This window comes from Haliaeetus albicilla, chromosome 25, assembly GCF_947461875.1.
Source record: "Haliaeetus albicilla chromosome 25, bHalAlb1.1, whole genome shotgun sequence".
Taxonomy (NCBI): domain Eukaryota; kingdom Metazoa; phylum Chordata; class Aves; order Accipitriformes; family Accipitridae; genus Haliaeetus; species Haliaeetus albicilla.
In genome coordinates, this window is record NC_091507.1 from 24011714 (window position 1) to 24027158 (window position 15445).

At 37.0% G+C, this 15445-nt stretch overlaps 1 protein-coding gene across 3 annotated transcripts in view; it reads right to left on the reverse strand.

The window, feature by feature from the left end:
• The window catches only part of MYO16 (myosin XVI), a 393194-nt gene that overhangs the window by 247624 nt on the left and 130125 nt on the right, over nt 1–15445 (reverse strand). For all 3 annotated transcript variants that reach the window (XR_011322146.1, XM_069770289.1, XM_069770288.1), the window contains exons 3-4: nt 14671–14741; nt 10637–10780 (exon numbers count right to left, since the gene is read on the reverse strand). Coding sequence is in view for 2 of the 3 variants with exons in the window: in XM_069770289.1 (XP_069626390.1) it covers nt 10637–10780; nt 14671–14741 (215 nt within the window). In the remaining variant the exon portion in view is untranslated. The remainder of the gene's footprint in view (nt 1–10636; nt 10781–14670; nt 14742–15445) is intronic.

Sequence of the window (15445 nt, forward strand, 5' to 3'; positions counted from 1 at the left end):
TGGAAATAAATAGCACTACTTCAGGCATGACACTAGATATTACCATTTTACTAATGCAGAGAAAAAGTAAAAGTCTACATTAATGTATATACATGTACAGTAAAAATAAAGAAAAATCTGTACTACATGTCTGGTATAAAAAGCAAGACATTAAACAGCACATAATAAATAATAGCTGTGTACAGCGTATAGTGTCTGCAAAGATAAATGCATTCATTTCATGCAAGAAACTAAGAGTGCAAAACTGCTGATTTAACTCAATTTGCATTTTTGTTATGAGACAGATTCATTACGTTGCTTGATAACATCAATATTTTCCCACTGTACAGGGAAGGGACAATATAGCAGCTTAATCTGCACTCAGGGTGACACTGTCCTGCTGGTTAGTAATTAAATCTATATACTCTACAAACAAGTCATCATGTGAAATACCAAATGTATTTAGGAAGTTTAGTATGCCAGTCATCCTAATACAGAACTGGCTTTTCAGAACACCAGCGTGTAATTAGAGAACTCGCAGGATGAGCAGATTATCCTACTATTTTCCTGTGCTTGGGTAATGGATGAAGTGCAGCAGGTATCAGAAACTTCCAGCCATAAAAAGTAGTAACTTGCTGTGGGGGACTGCAGCAAGCTACTCCCTAAAACAACTATGAGGGAAATAGACACCCCATGCCAAATTTTCTCATCCATTATATAAAAACATACACTTATAAATCCTACCAATACAAGCATAACCACAGTCAACATTTATACATTAATCAAATGTAAGATTCCAGATTTACATAAAATGTTCTCAATCAATTAATGCACGTATTGGAAAAGGGTCTACACAAAATTGAGACAAATACTTTAAAGACATAATGCTTTATAGCCAATCAAGGTTTTATCTATGTGTTTTATCAAGCAGAAATTTTTACTCATGTTCCTATAGCATAACCGGAGCAGTAAATGATGAGGTAATAAGCACCTATCATCTTCCTATCACCTTGCCCAGCAACATTTGTCCATAATCATTCCCTTATTCTCCGGTCTTCATCCCTCAAAATAAATTTTCGCAACTTCCAATACTCTCATAATTTTAATGAACATCCTCCCTCCCAAGAAATGCAGTATCAGTAATCTTGCAGTATTTATTTTAATTCAACAAATACTTCCTATCTTTTAACATTTTGGAAAAATGTTGTTTACTGTTTTAAATGTTTGCAATATATTATAGTTTCTAATGAGAGTCATTTGAAATGAAGGCAAGTCCGATTTGATAGATTTTCATTTTTACATAGCTGAAAATGCAGCTGTTATTCAGAAATCATATAAAAAGTGACTTTTTTCCTGTGCTTTCATATTCCAGCTTTTATACACATTTTCCAACATCCTTTTAGCCTTTCATCCTTGCAGATAGCAACCACATCTTGCTCAAGCTCATTATCAAAAAAAAAAAACCCTACATCCAACTTTCCACTATTTTTCAGCTCACATCTCTAACTCCTACACTTCATTATGCATCCCAGTCTCATTATCTTACATTGCTCTGCACTGAACTGAATTACCTACTTTTTTGCACATAGTCTACACCAAGTATTCTAGGTTTGGGAAGTAATTTCTCCACTTTTCCTATTCTAATTGAAAAGTCTTCAAAAACATGTGCAAACATGAACTTTTCACTGACCCTCATATACCTCATTTATTACCTCAACTAACCTTGCACTGTTATAGTTTACCTGAACCATCTGCTTTCAATATGTAAGCCAGTTTTTCCTGCAGCAGTTCTCTTCTCAATGACTTTATGCATCAATCTTTATGGTGGCATATCAAGATAAGTTGCCCTTGAATTTTTGATAAATAGTATCAGTGCTGCGTTCTCCCCTACTAGCTCACTCAGAAATTCAAGAATTCATGAAGATTCATTTGAGAGTTCTTTTTTCATAGGTTCATGCTCCGAAGCCATTCTAAATTATGCATTACAAACTATGCCCTAGTGATACTTCATTCCAGTGTTTCCCAAATGAAAACACACAAAAAGCCATGTAAGATTGAGGGGGGAGAGTGTTGGTTCAGGAGGGGGTTTTGAGCATTGCAGGACAGAGCTCTAGGCAAATAAATAACATGGTATCAACTTACCTGAAAGAATATCCCTCTCTCCTTTTTTGACAGCAGCTGACAAGATTCCTCTAAAGTCTGGGAATCACATCTACCATCCTTGTCATAGGTCTGTTTTACTAGAAATCTGGAGATGGTGCAAGGTTCAGTCATTTTCTGCAAGACACTAATTTTTCTTAGCCTCAAGAAAAGGGTGATGCCAAGAGATCTTAAAAGACAAGATGTATGTTTCTGGCTTATTGTGGTTGTTGTGAATAACATGATTAATTACAGAAAGAAGGCAGGAAAAAGAAGCAACTGAAGGAGTCTCATCTGTACTGAGCATTTCATAGTTGTCAGGAACGCCTAAATAAAAGGGCAAATGCAACCTTTCCTTACTACTGGGGGTGGGGCAGGTGGGGGCGTGACATAGATCTGGGTAGGTAGCTGCCCCCATAAGAGTAAATACTGAATACATGTATGTCCTGCTCCATGAGATCTAACACCAATGGTACACTGAAAATCATTGCAAACAAGCTGTTCAACCCACTAAGCTGCCAAAACCCATCTCTTTCCTTGTAGATGTCTCTTCACTAGACTTCAAGAGAGACAGCAATATACGTTTTCTAGTAGATTTACAGCTGGCTGACCTTTATGCTAGGTTGATAGTAGTGCCCCAGTTAGTAAAGACATGTTACACAAGACTAATTACGTCTTTCATATCCCAGGCTACTGTTCCAATCTCTAGACCAGTGACCTCCAAACCGTTCTTATCATGCACCCCATCAGTAAAAAATTGTTTGAGCATGCACCCCCAATATATGTATTTTTGTTTATAAATTACATACATGTACCACTGTACAAATATTATGTACATTATAAAACATACACAAAAATAGAAATTAATAAAGAATGAGATAAAGATGAAATAGAGTATTTTTAAACAGTTTTAACAGTACAAAAACCTTTTTGATCCATTATTATTAATACTAATATTTTTAATGAGAAAATGTGATTGAATATGCTTTATTATTTTTTAAATTTTTGGTTTAACACTTCATGATACAGTGATTAAAAGTCTGGTTCTAAGTTCAGTTTACTTTAATACTTGGTTTTAACATCTGTCATAGCTGGAAAACATAGCTCACAAAGATATATAGATCCTAATGGAAGAAGTGCATCGTTGGTGGTGCTTACTTTATCATGATACTAACTTTTCAACACCGCCTACCAATTAAACAAAGCTTTTTATTGAAATTTGGCTAGGAAATTTCCATCTTCCCCAATGTCAATCACTTGCTCTTGCAAACTAATGAAAAGGCGTTGCATGTTTATTTTTAACAAATGGGTTCAAAACCCACTGAAACTCCTTGTTTGGAACATTTTTAAACAGGTTAGGAAATTCTGTTTCCAAGTTTTTTCAGTGTCACTCCTCATCTCGTTACAAAGTATTGTAAAGATTCTACTACTTAAAGGTCTTGTTTTTATAAAATTAACCAAACTGATGGTTAACACATTACTGTGCACAACTTCTTGGCTGCAATCTCTTGCTTACGCATGATGCGGTGAGTGAATTTCATGTGTGGTGCCAGCTCTGTAACCTTACCCCAGAACCCTTTCCTACTGCAGTCAAAGCAGCTGCTGCATCAACAGTTACACTTGCATTGTTTTTCCATAAAACGTTGTTATTAGTCATTTACTGTTGAGATTGCATCTCCTTTGGCAGGTACATCTTTCTTTTAGTGGCTCACAAGAAAGTAGTTCTTCATGTATTTCATTATTGAAACAGAATCTAGCAAATACCATAAGCTGAGACACGGACATATTAGAAACACCTGTACTTTCAGCCAGCTGCATAGAAGACCTCCAACATTGTGTAATTTGTTCCAATAATTGTTTCTTCAAATCTTCAGTGATGCTTTCTACACATCTTCCAACGGTATTTGCTGACAAAGGAGTGCATTTAAGACTTTGTTGCTATCGTTTTCCATGTATTATTTCAGCCATTTTTACTGCAGCAGGAAGAACAAGTGTGTCCCCAATAGTATGTGGCTTTTTGTCTTTCACTATTAAGAAGTCTCAAAAGAGGCCTCTGAAGATTTATCATTAAGTTTAGTAAAATTTCATAAAATACTGTATTAAGTATTGCATTACTTTAAAAATCACAGATTGGATCCGATTAGATCAGCAGCGGTTTTACCTCGTAATGATGAAGAGCTCATACTGGGACTAGGAGAAGTGTTTGCTCTGCCATTTTCTTGTTCATTTGTGCTGTCATTATTAGCCTTATTATCTTCAATCTGTGGTTTCTTTTCAGCAATCTTTTTAAGCCACTTGTCCATTTTGTGAAGGTTAGTTTAGTTAAAACTAGGTAATATAATCTGTAAATCTACGTAACCAGGCATACACAAACTGCAATACATCACAATACACTGTAAGCGGATGAGCAAGTGAGAGCACCACTGCCAACACCTCTGCACTGTGGAGCACCCACTCTTCCCCCAGTACACCTTGCCTACCATTCGTAACACTGGACCCTCTGACCTATGGATGGATTGAGGATGCCATTGTCAATATGTGTATTATACATTAGTAAAGCTTTATTTCTTTCTTATTTTTTAAGATAAAAAAAATAAATACAAATAGAAGTTCTAATACCCACAATGAATCATCTTGTGCACCTCCTAGGGCATGCATCCACTTTGAAGACCATTGCACTAGACCTCAAATTTTCTCATTTGCAAATATTTCTTATATTTGTTTAGCTCCTGGCAAAACCTGAAAGCCAGTAAGAATGAGGAACTCAACAGGAACTGTTAGGTAATTTCAAGCAGATGTCACCAAAAGATTGTCTTATAGCACTTTTATTTGCTTTTTGTAATTCTTTTAATTATTTCCCTGATTAATCAAGCTCTTCCACTGGCATATTTCTCATGTGTTGTCCTTTTCATACCCCTTATTGAGATAATTTTCAGGTTTATGAACCAGTCTACAGTTTCCTTCACAAATACTGCTGAGGCACACAATTAATTACAGATCTAAATACCATTCTCAACTTACTACCAGTGACTATACATCTGATCTTTTGTGGCCTCGGGGTTTCTTTCTTGAGAAAAAAAAGCCCTTTATTTTTTCCCTTGATTTCATACTACTTGCCTGTTATGCATATTTTTTTAAGTATCTGAAATCAGTATATTAAAAAACCAGGATTATTTCAAATACTTGAAAAACACTAATGTTTTCCTGGCACTTAATGTCTAACTTCTCCTTCTGAATTACCTTCTTCCATGAACTTTTCTCCTGCCTGTTTTCGGGCCACAGAAATTTAGCCATAATCTGACAGGCACAAATATCCACATTTAACTAATTCTAGTACTGGCATCAAATTTGGCTAATTGAATACACTCATTTTTTATCCTGTCAGCCAAAATGTGGCAATGCTGGTGGAAGGCTTTTAAATAAGTGTTTCTAAAAGACCCATACAAAAATAGAATCCTATCAGGCTCCACAAGCTGATCAGTGTCAGGGCAGTTCATGGCATTTAGACAGATGACATTCAAGCATACTCAGAAAAAAAATCCGAGGATGATGTCCTACCATCACCAATAGACCAGCAGTACACTTAAGGTGCTGGGCTTTTGGATGAGAGCTCTGAAATGTTACATAGCACGCATTTTACTCGGTTTTGTAAAAAAGTGGAATTGTTCAGATGCCCGAGTCTGAACTTGCATAATCATATTCTGTTTAATGGCATATTCTCTGCAGTTTCTTCTGTATTCTTTCCTTCATGCAACATGTAATGACCTTTTTGTAGAATCATTAAGTTTCAATACAGAGAAAGCTAAATTTCCATAACAGCTTAATTCTACTGATTGCTTGATTTGCACTGAAAATCCAAGTAGCTCTTCAGTACTCTGGAGAAAAGATTCAGAAATAAAATCGACAATTTCCAAAATTGAATTATTTCTTATTACACTAAGATGAGGTCAAATACAGGCAAGTACAGAGAATCTCTGCCCTTCCAAGACATCCTCATATACATTTGGAATCTGTATATGATTCCATCATAAGAATACAGACACAGCCGTACTGCTCCCACATAAACCAGATTTTTGCTTAGTACTCAGTTTATAGAATGATAAAAACTGCTTCCATCCACATGTCTAATATACAACTTCACCAGATTCTCCAACACATGACCTGTAAGGTATGGGGTACCTCAAGCACAAGCTGAGGAAGCAGAAATCACTATCTACCCTCGCAGGGCCTTAAATACTATATTGGCTCCTTGTCATGAGATCGGAGACTGTGAAATCCACCTTTTATCCCACCTCCTCCCTAGTAAGCTCCACACTCCACATACTCTGTTACTTGTTTTTGTTGTGGTGGCCTACAACACCCAGCACTTCCTGGGAACACCATATTTGCACCAAAATCCTTCTCAGTATCTCTGGCAACAATTTGAGAGCCGAAGAAAACAAGGACAAAGGAAGATGGAAGTTTCTAGATAACACAGACACCCTAACGATCACAAGAACTTGAAGGAGTATGTCACAGACCTACTCTTTGAGCAACAGGCCAGGCTACAAAAAGACAGAGCAGGAACAAACACAGTTGATAAGAGAAAGCTATGTGGCTTATAAGAAAAAAAGAAAATTCAAGTCCCAAGCTGGGACGCCAGCATAGGGCTTGATTACACTTTTCACATTTTACCAGCATGAACATTTTGGCCAAAATGTTTATGCAGTATTTCTTGATACTTTTTCACTGTCTTCTACCAAAAATTCTTGTAAGTGTAGTCTAGTTCTCAGTGAGAAGTTGACCTTGAAGTTACTTGATAGGCTCTAAAACGACATCCAGTCAACCTAGCTTAAAAAATACAGCATGAAAAAAATACTGCTTTCAATTTCAGTCCAACAAAGTTGACACTCACGAATTCAAGTAACTTAATTGGGTCTAACACTTTTAAAACTAACTCAAAAATCACAGAAACATTTAGAGATGGCCTTCTAATGTTACACAAAAACAAACCCTATATTAAACTTTTTTTTTTTCCAAATCTCTCTATATGAAATAGTGAGAGGTCTATACTGTGATGCTATCATTTCTGTAAAAATTATCCCCCAAACTGCGGAAATATTAAGTAATAATATATTAAGGTCTTTGAAGGACAAACCACATTTCAGTCTTACTGAAAGTATCTGGTACTCTCTATATTCCTCCTATTTGATTTTTAAGGTTCCGTTACTGTCATGTCATACAGTTTATTCTCATGGCATAAAGAATTTTGCAGAGGTTGGATCAGCAAGTTTGGATTACACATACAGTGGATAGCACTATATTGTTCAAATACTCTAACACCATTCATCTACTGTTGGTGACTATAAGTCTAATGAATGATTCGAGTGTAACTCCCTTTTGCACACTGCTGAGCACAGGTTTTCCTAAGTTCTTAGAAAGAGGAGAGAGGAAAAAAACCACTTAGCCTCAACTTTTTTTGAACGATTGTACTTTTAGCCCTCTGTGCCAGCATTGTATTTTGTGCTTCAATTCTAGGTTGCAAAAAGTAAATGATGAAACACATTTAATTGGTTGGCAGACAGTAGTTACATTTGCTTTTCCTAGTAAGGTCAGTAAAAAGAATATATTAAGAATGTCTTTCTACTCCCAAACTTTATCTACAAGTAAAAATTCCTGAGGATGCAGTACTGCTCTCAGTCATTCTAGTTAATTAACTGCCACGTTTATTACAGTAATGCCTTCAGGACTATGAAAGAATAAATCTCCACTGTGCAAAGTGCTGTAAAAACACTAGAATACTGTCTCCGCCTTCCTAGTTTCATTTGACAAGTTCTGCATTACAGATGGTGAAAACATTATGTTCATGTTGCCCACCAAAAGGTGTCTCCTGATGATGATAAAATAAACTGAATTACACTATAAAAATGCATTCTCACCTTTCTTTTTCTCTGCTGCTCTAAACCTTAGCTCAGTCAACATCAGAAGATTCCATGACTATTTGGGAGTGGGGAGAAGGGAAAAGAACCACCCCCAAAACCAAAACCAAAGATACATTAAAAAAGAAAACTCATGACTAGCAACAAGTTATGTGTGAGCCCAACAGTACAGATCAATGATGAACTACCTGTGACATGCTCTGAAATTAAAGTGTAACAGCAAGTCATAAAGAGACCTGTAGTTCATACCACAATCATAGTTATCTTGAGAAAAGGAACTAAACATAGGAGCTCAATATGATTGTGAGCCTTTTAATAAGTACCTAAACACCATGTTTCGAAAATAGACAACAGTGGGTCAATTAAATATATCATGGAATTGCAGAAACACAAATCAGAATTTGACCAGTTATATTTTTTCCATTAATTATCAAATACTTTGCAGTGGAAGAGCAGAGGGGAGGAGGTGGAACAGCTGAACAGCTTGACCTCCTTTGCCTTTTTTATGAGCCAGTGCTGATTCTTAGAACAGAGAATTCATTACAATAAATAATGCTGTTAGACTGAAGAAAAATGAAGAAAAAAAGAAAAAAGTAAGGTTCTATACAGTGATATTTTTACCTATCTACTCAGGCAGTAGGGTATCTGAGGTTAATTTACTAAACTGCAACAGTATTAATGTTACTATATCAGATGGTAGTATGAATAGTACAGAAGTGAACTGAAGGTTGACCAGTCTTAGGTATCAATTAAAAGTATTTGAAGCTAGAAAGTGTATATTGTGGAGCAACAATTCGACTGCAAGCAATGGGTACCAGTGAAAAGCTACAGCCATCTAACCTGATACAGAGCTGACTAAACACTGTCCTCCACCTAACAAAGCACTGGCAGTGTCCAAGTACCGGTGCCTGGACATTCTGTAAATCGGGTAGCACTTTCAACAGGAGAAAGCACTTTGGATATGAAGTTACAAATCTTAGCTAGTGTTTCAATTCAATATAAAACAAGTACAGGAAATTAATTCAAAACACAATGTTGCAACATGTCCAGAGATGATGGAAAAGGCCCACTCCCCAACAGGATAGAACTGCTGTCAGCCTGTCCTGTGCCTTCAAAAGACAGTGAGGCAAGACAGAGCAGGTGCTTCTCATGAATCTGGCTGCTTTTCATACTCTTGGAGTTTTCATGTGGGCACAAATGTATACAAGCCTATGCATCTTTGTTCTTAAATAAAAGGCACTTTTCAGCACTCTCCTCAACCTGCTACAGGAGCCTCCTTCATACAACATCCACCGAAACTGTCCCATATCCCAAGAGGAAAACGCCCAACAGTGATGCAGTCAGGCAACAATTGATGAATCTGACCTTTACCACCTCATCTGCATGTATGGCAACCAGACCTCTACAGATTACCTTTGATCTCTACATTTCCTCATGTGCTAGCAGCTGCCTTGGGGGCAAGTTCTTCATTGGCTGACTCTTCAGCAGACATGGGATATTTTTCCTAGCTGTACCGTCCAATGCCTGCCCCACCCCCACCCCACCCCCCCAGCTGACAGCTACAAAATGGAGAAGACAAGTATGTCCCTGGAAAGCTATACCACCTTGAGTAAAATACTGGGATGGAGAGAAATACCTTCACGCATTTCATTCTGCATTTATTCCAAAAACGGTGCCTACAATTCAACAGTCTTCCAACAGGATATGATAGCAGATTATCACATTACGAACAGCTACAGCCCCTCCTAGCTCTCATTTCAGCTAACAAGCTTTACTTTCATCTTTGCTATGTACCAGAGGACAGAAATAGTGAGCTACCACAGCTAAGCTGATGAATGACAAATCACTATCCTGTCTCAGCCAAAGAAACATGAAGACCACTAGAAGTGCAATACAGATTTTTAAATTATACAAATAGATTAAAAAAAATCATGTCAGATGTGAACAGTTGCTGCACTACTGCTTTCAAGAGCAGTACAAAATTAACTGGGATAAAGAGCTGCATTAACATCCTGGTGTAAAACTAAAGGCTGTGATTCTAGGAATGGAAGCACAACATGAACAAAGCTGCTCTCTACAATGGGAATGCCATATCTATCACTATGTTGGGTAAACTCTGCTTCAAAAAGTTGTTTAGAGAAATATTAAATTAGCTTCATTTTGACCATGTCCACAAACGCTTCTTTTTAAATACTGACCGTAGTTGAGTGAATACTTGTTTTTAAGAAGGAGTTTTTGATAAGATTGTCTGTGAACTCAACCCTTAACAGAAAGTAACAAGGAGAAAAGAATTATCTGAATATCCCATTTGGGACTGAGTGCTTATCAGAGATATATGCTCCTGACCACAGGGAAGAGATAGGAGAGACTTGACATTGATGTTTATACTGTATTTTTGTCGAAGGCCTAAAAATGCTTCACTATATGCCTTCTAAAAATCCCGAGCACCAGAACAATGTGAAGAAACAAACACACACAATATATGCTTTCACTGATATGATTAGTAGTAATATATTGCATTCATACAGCAGCTTCACACCTTGTGGTGTTACATTCCGTTTCCTTTTCAAGCACACAAAGCATTGGATTGCTTTACTTACCAGTAGCAGTAGCAAGACAATATCAGGATTATCACATGCACAGGCTACATGCATTGATGTCCAGAAGTCCTCATCTTGATGATTTACATTTATTCCTCTGTCAATTAAAATTTCTGCAGCAAATGCGTTATCATAGCGGGCACACTAGTAGAAAGAAGAGCAGATTAGGGATGGCGTTTTACTCAGCGTACAAATGAATTTATTACATACAATTTTTGCTTCATTTGACATTTAAATTGAGCAGATGATGCACTGTAGTTAAACTGCTGTGTTTGTAGGGGACAACAGCTGATGAATCTATAGAAATAGTTTTGGGGAGACTACAAGTTTCATGTGCATCATTCACAGAATCCCTTATTGCCTGTGAAAAACCACTATATGAAATCTGCTGAAATCTACGGTAAGGATGAGGCTTTCTTTCAGTTCAATATCATCATTCCAAATCAGTGCACAGGCATCAGTGCATGATGATCTCATCATGAGCAGTAGTATCTAAGTATATGTACACCCACACGTACGTATGTCCACAGGTACATGAACTTCTGCCTTTTGTGCAGTTCATAGCAATAACACACACCTCTCCACACCCACTCCTATTTCCAATCCACAAACTATACTGATTCCTATTCAAGTCTCTCTGACAGAAAAATAGTCTGCACACTAAGGGTATGTTGGAGGTGGGGAGGTCTGCACACGTGTATTTGCATACTTTGTTTTGTTTTGATGAGAGTCACTAATTTTGGCAGAGAAGAAACTGGCTTACCCATTGTTTTGAGCTTGCTCTTCTGTCACATCTGTGACTTTTTATGGATGTGCTTACAGATAATACTTTAAAAGACAATCAGAGCATCCAAGTTAAGATCCTAACTCCGGCCTGACATACATGCTCAGTTAACTCTTTAGAGAAGGATTCTCTCTCTTTCTCCACTGGAGAGAGGCTACAGGAAGACTAATTTTCTGTATTAGATACTTAGATGCTTTGAATATTATCTTTAATATATCTATGTCTCTTCCAATATTTAAAGCTGTGGAGTATTTCCCTGCCCCCAAAAGTACACATATACACTGAGAGTACAAATACAGTGAAATCTGTAGATAATTTGCAAGTGAGGGTTAAATAATTATGTTATGTCTGCATCACATGTGGAACCACACCATGGCATCCAGTTTGCTGATCTGTATTAATCTGGCATGGAAGCCAGGACACTGGAGGAAAAGGGGAAGAAGGAAAAGTGCTTAACTGGATTCCACTGTGAAGTCAAGACATAGCTGAGATACTCAACTAAATGTAGGAGCTGCATGTACTACTGTGATCATAAATATATATAACTGAGAAGATGAAAATTGAACTCTGAGGCCAAAAAGCAGACCTGTTTTAAATGATTTCCAAACACAACATACTGGCCGTTAAATTATAGAACATAAATTTAGTTCTGATATATATCTGACAGCTGTAGAAACAGTTTTGTTGCATCAGTATCATTCACTGTTATCTGTACTATAACTTACACTGAGCTGTTCATGTTCAAATTTTAACAAATCAGAGATACAACATTTTAGAATACAGATCATTTAATCTCATACCAATCACATTTTCAAGGCATTGTTAAGCAAAAAATTTCTAGAAAGCTTCCATACAAAAGAAATTACAGATGTCACTGAGCCATTTTGTGTATTAATAACAGATATATAGCCTTTTGTGATTAGTTACCAGTTTGAAAACAGCCTAGATTTGTAGCAGCAATTTAACTGCCGCTGCTCACTGATGCTTAACGGATTTTCGTGAAGCAATTGGGCAATCTCAGTCCAAGTTTCAGGAGAAAATTGGCAGCCATATACTCTATTACTAGGGTGGGTTGGGTGATTGTCTGCATGAATTGATATGACACTACCCGCTTCCCACTGAATGAGGAACTCAGGCAAGTACTCTCTTTTTGGTACTTCTCCTCTCATGGAGTCCAATGGCTTCCCTGAGATTCAAGAGTATTGGGATACTGTCTACAGAGATAGCAACAGAATCTTTATGAAGTGTCACATTTGATTTTTTTTTTTTTTTAGAAATACATCACATTGGGTTAAGTTAACAGAAATGGAAAAAGAAAAAGGAATTGCATCATGAATCAGATTTTAAGTAAGATGTGAAGATAAATGAATTTTCCATTCATTCTGGAATAAAAACATTTACTCCACAACTAGAAAGAATGAACACTGATCAGGCTCCCCTTTGAAGAAAGCAGCTTACATAGAATTATAGTAGTAAAAGTAGCAGTTAGAATGGATCTGAGTGCGCTTTAAAAATATGAAAAAGATGTATGGTAAATTACTATCGTGAGTTCTTGTAGAAAAATAAACGTGGTTTATCTGTTTCCCTGTATCATGACTCTCCTATCTGTACTGCTCCCAAATCAGGGTCAAATCCAAGTTTCACTGAAATCAGGTTTACCCCTATCTCCCAGCATTTTCCTGTAGATGAATTGTGAGTACTTACAAGTAACTGACCAAACTGAGGCAGTAGGTTACACACAGTTCTCTATTGCAAATTTCTAGCTGCAGAAGTTTTCCCTCCTTTTAAAGCATAAGTGTGCCTGTGAAGCAGCAGGCACCAATGGAGATACTGAATGTGACAGTGAATTGGGGCATAATGCAGAAGATCAAGAAACGTAAAAAGACACAGTTCAACTGCAGTTAAAAAGCATGCATCTGCTGAACTAGACAAAACAACCTAAAATCCCTGAAGATGGATCTTTCTTTCTTCTATTTTAAAATGCCAGTGAGACATATGTCACGTCAGCCACACTGATTATCTCCTAGGGCTTTCAGCACAGGATAAGATTTGGGATGCCTCAGTTTTGGGCATCAAAGATTAACAACTCGTATGGGCTGCATTTTTAGAGAGTGATTGAGCACCTTTGTAGCAGGCAAATAGTTGGAGGAGAGAAAAGAGAACTTAAATTTTCTCTGTTCCAACTCATTACTGCACCCTCCCCTTACCCAGGCCTCTATTTCCAAAGTCCTTGATAAACAGCATGGCCAGGGAGATGGAAAACAGATTAATTACACAAGGGAAACACTACATCTTGCAAGAGCATCACTGCAGGTGTGCCGGAGTCCAGTAATATTACAGGATCCTTTTTTTCATCAAGAAATCGCTCTATTTTGTGTACATACTGGGAGAAACTTAATCCAGCTGTTCTAAAATGAAAAACTCCTCCAGCAGACTTTTCACTGTGTCTGTTATGCCCTTGTATTTGTGAAGTCACATTTCTTTTAGCAGCATTATGCAACAAAGTTGGATCCAAGTATCTTAAAATAGTTTCACATTGAATAGAAAGCATGTCTGCAATTGAAGCATCACAGACCAAATTAAAGGTTCATTGGGAATGATAAATAAATTCCCATAAATTGGGAATTTATGATGAGTTTTGCCATTGGCTTCAGCAAAGCCCAAATTTTACCTCTGCAGTATTTCATTTCTGTTTGCCTGTCAGTCTTTCCTCCACACGCCCTAACACCTTGCTTCTCTTTTCATCATTGTATACAAACTGTTTTCCTTTTACCTTCCAACTACTTAATCTAAATTGCTATGCAAATAATAATAAACTAAATGCAGATAACTTGTTAAATATCAACATACAGAAAATTGGTGCAAGAAATTATGCACAAAACCAAAAGAAACGTTACATCATGGTGTTTTTCATATAGGATCTGTGAATCTCTGAACCACAGAATTCTATCTTCAGAATCAAGCAATACTTCCTTCGTTCTTTCTTACTGCACAGATAATTTATAAATAAAACCTTTAATTCTACTTTGTTAGTTACCATTCCTAAGACATGATTCACCCTTTCGTAAGCAATTTGAAAATGACCATTTATTTCACATGCATAGCTGGATGCAATCATCATCACCATGGAGGGCAGCGTAGATAAAAAATTATTGCTAAGCCTTTCTTTTTGTTAATATACCCAATCCGATACTCAGTATCCCACCATATTTATCCATAGTCACTAACACTAATCTTCAATCACTCTTACCAGATGGAGCAAAGAGCCTCCTGAGGAAACAAGTGTATGAGGGTCAGCACCATCCTTCAGTAGCCGCAGTACTGAAATACCAAGCAAAAGAAGAAAAAGAATTAAGGAGCAATATACCTAATTCTGAGCTGTTAATAGGCTGATTCTTCATCATCTTCATTAAGAGATTTAATAATACATACAAACCTCTCATGTCAGCATTTCCCATCTCATCTATTTTAATGGCTAAGCCCAAAAGCAAAGGACCTTTAATAATGATGTTAAATATGAACAGTATCAAGGACTTCTCAAACAGACAGATGAGCACATCAGTTCTGTACGTAGGAGAGGGGAGAGCTGGAGGAGAGACCCTGTCTCAAGGTCCCAATCACCTGATTAGTTTATCTGGGAGCAAAAATAATAGTCAACTGGTTTTATTTTACTTTGTAGAATTCCCATGAGATTTGTTGGCTTTTTCTGTAAATAATTGAAACTAGCATTCATAACTTATATCACTTGAAATTAATCATCATACCAAAGCTAAACAATCTGCACTCAACTTTTCCAGTGCACTGTCAGATCACTGACGCAGCATAATTCTTAAAATGATATTTGGAGTCAAACTCCACTCGCAGGTACATGTATCAAAACCCTCTGATATGAAAACAAGCTTATAAACACAAGCAAAACCACAACCCTTCATACTGGTGCTCACTCAAATGTGAAAATTCAGCACTTTTTCCCCCGTGGTCTTTATTGCCTTTATAAACTTTTCACTCAGAATCAAAGCATTGAC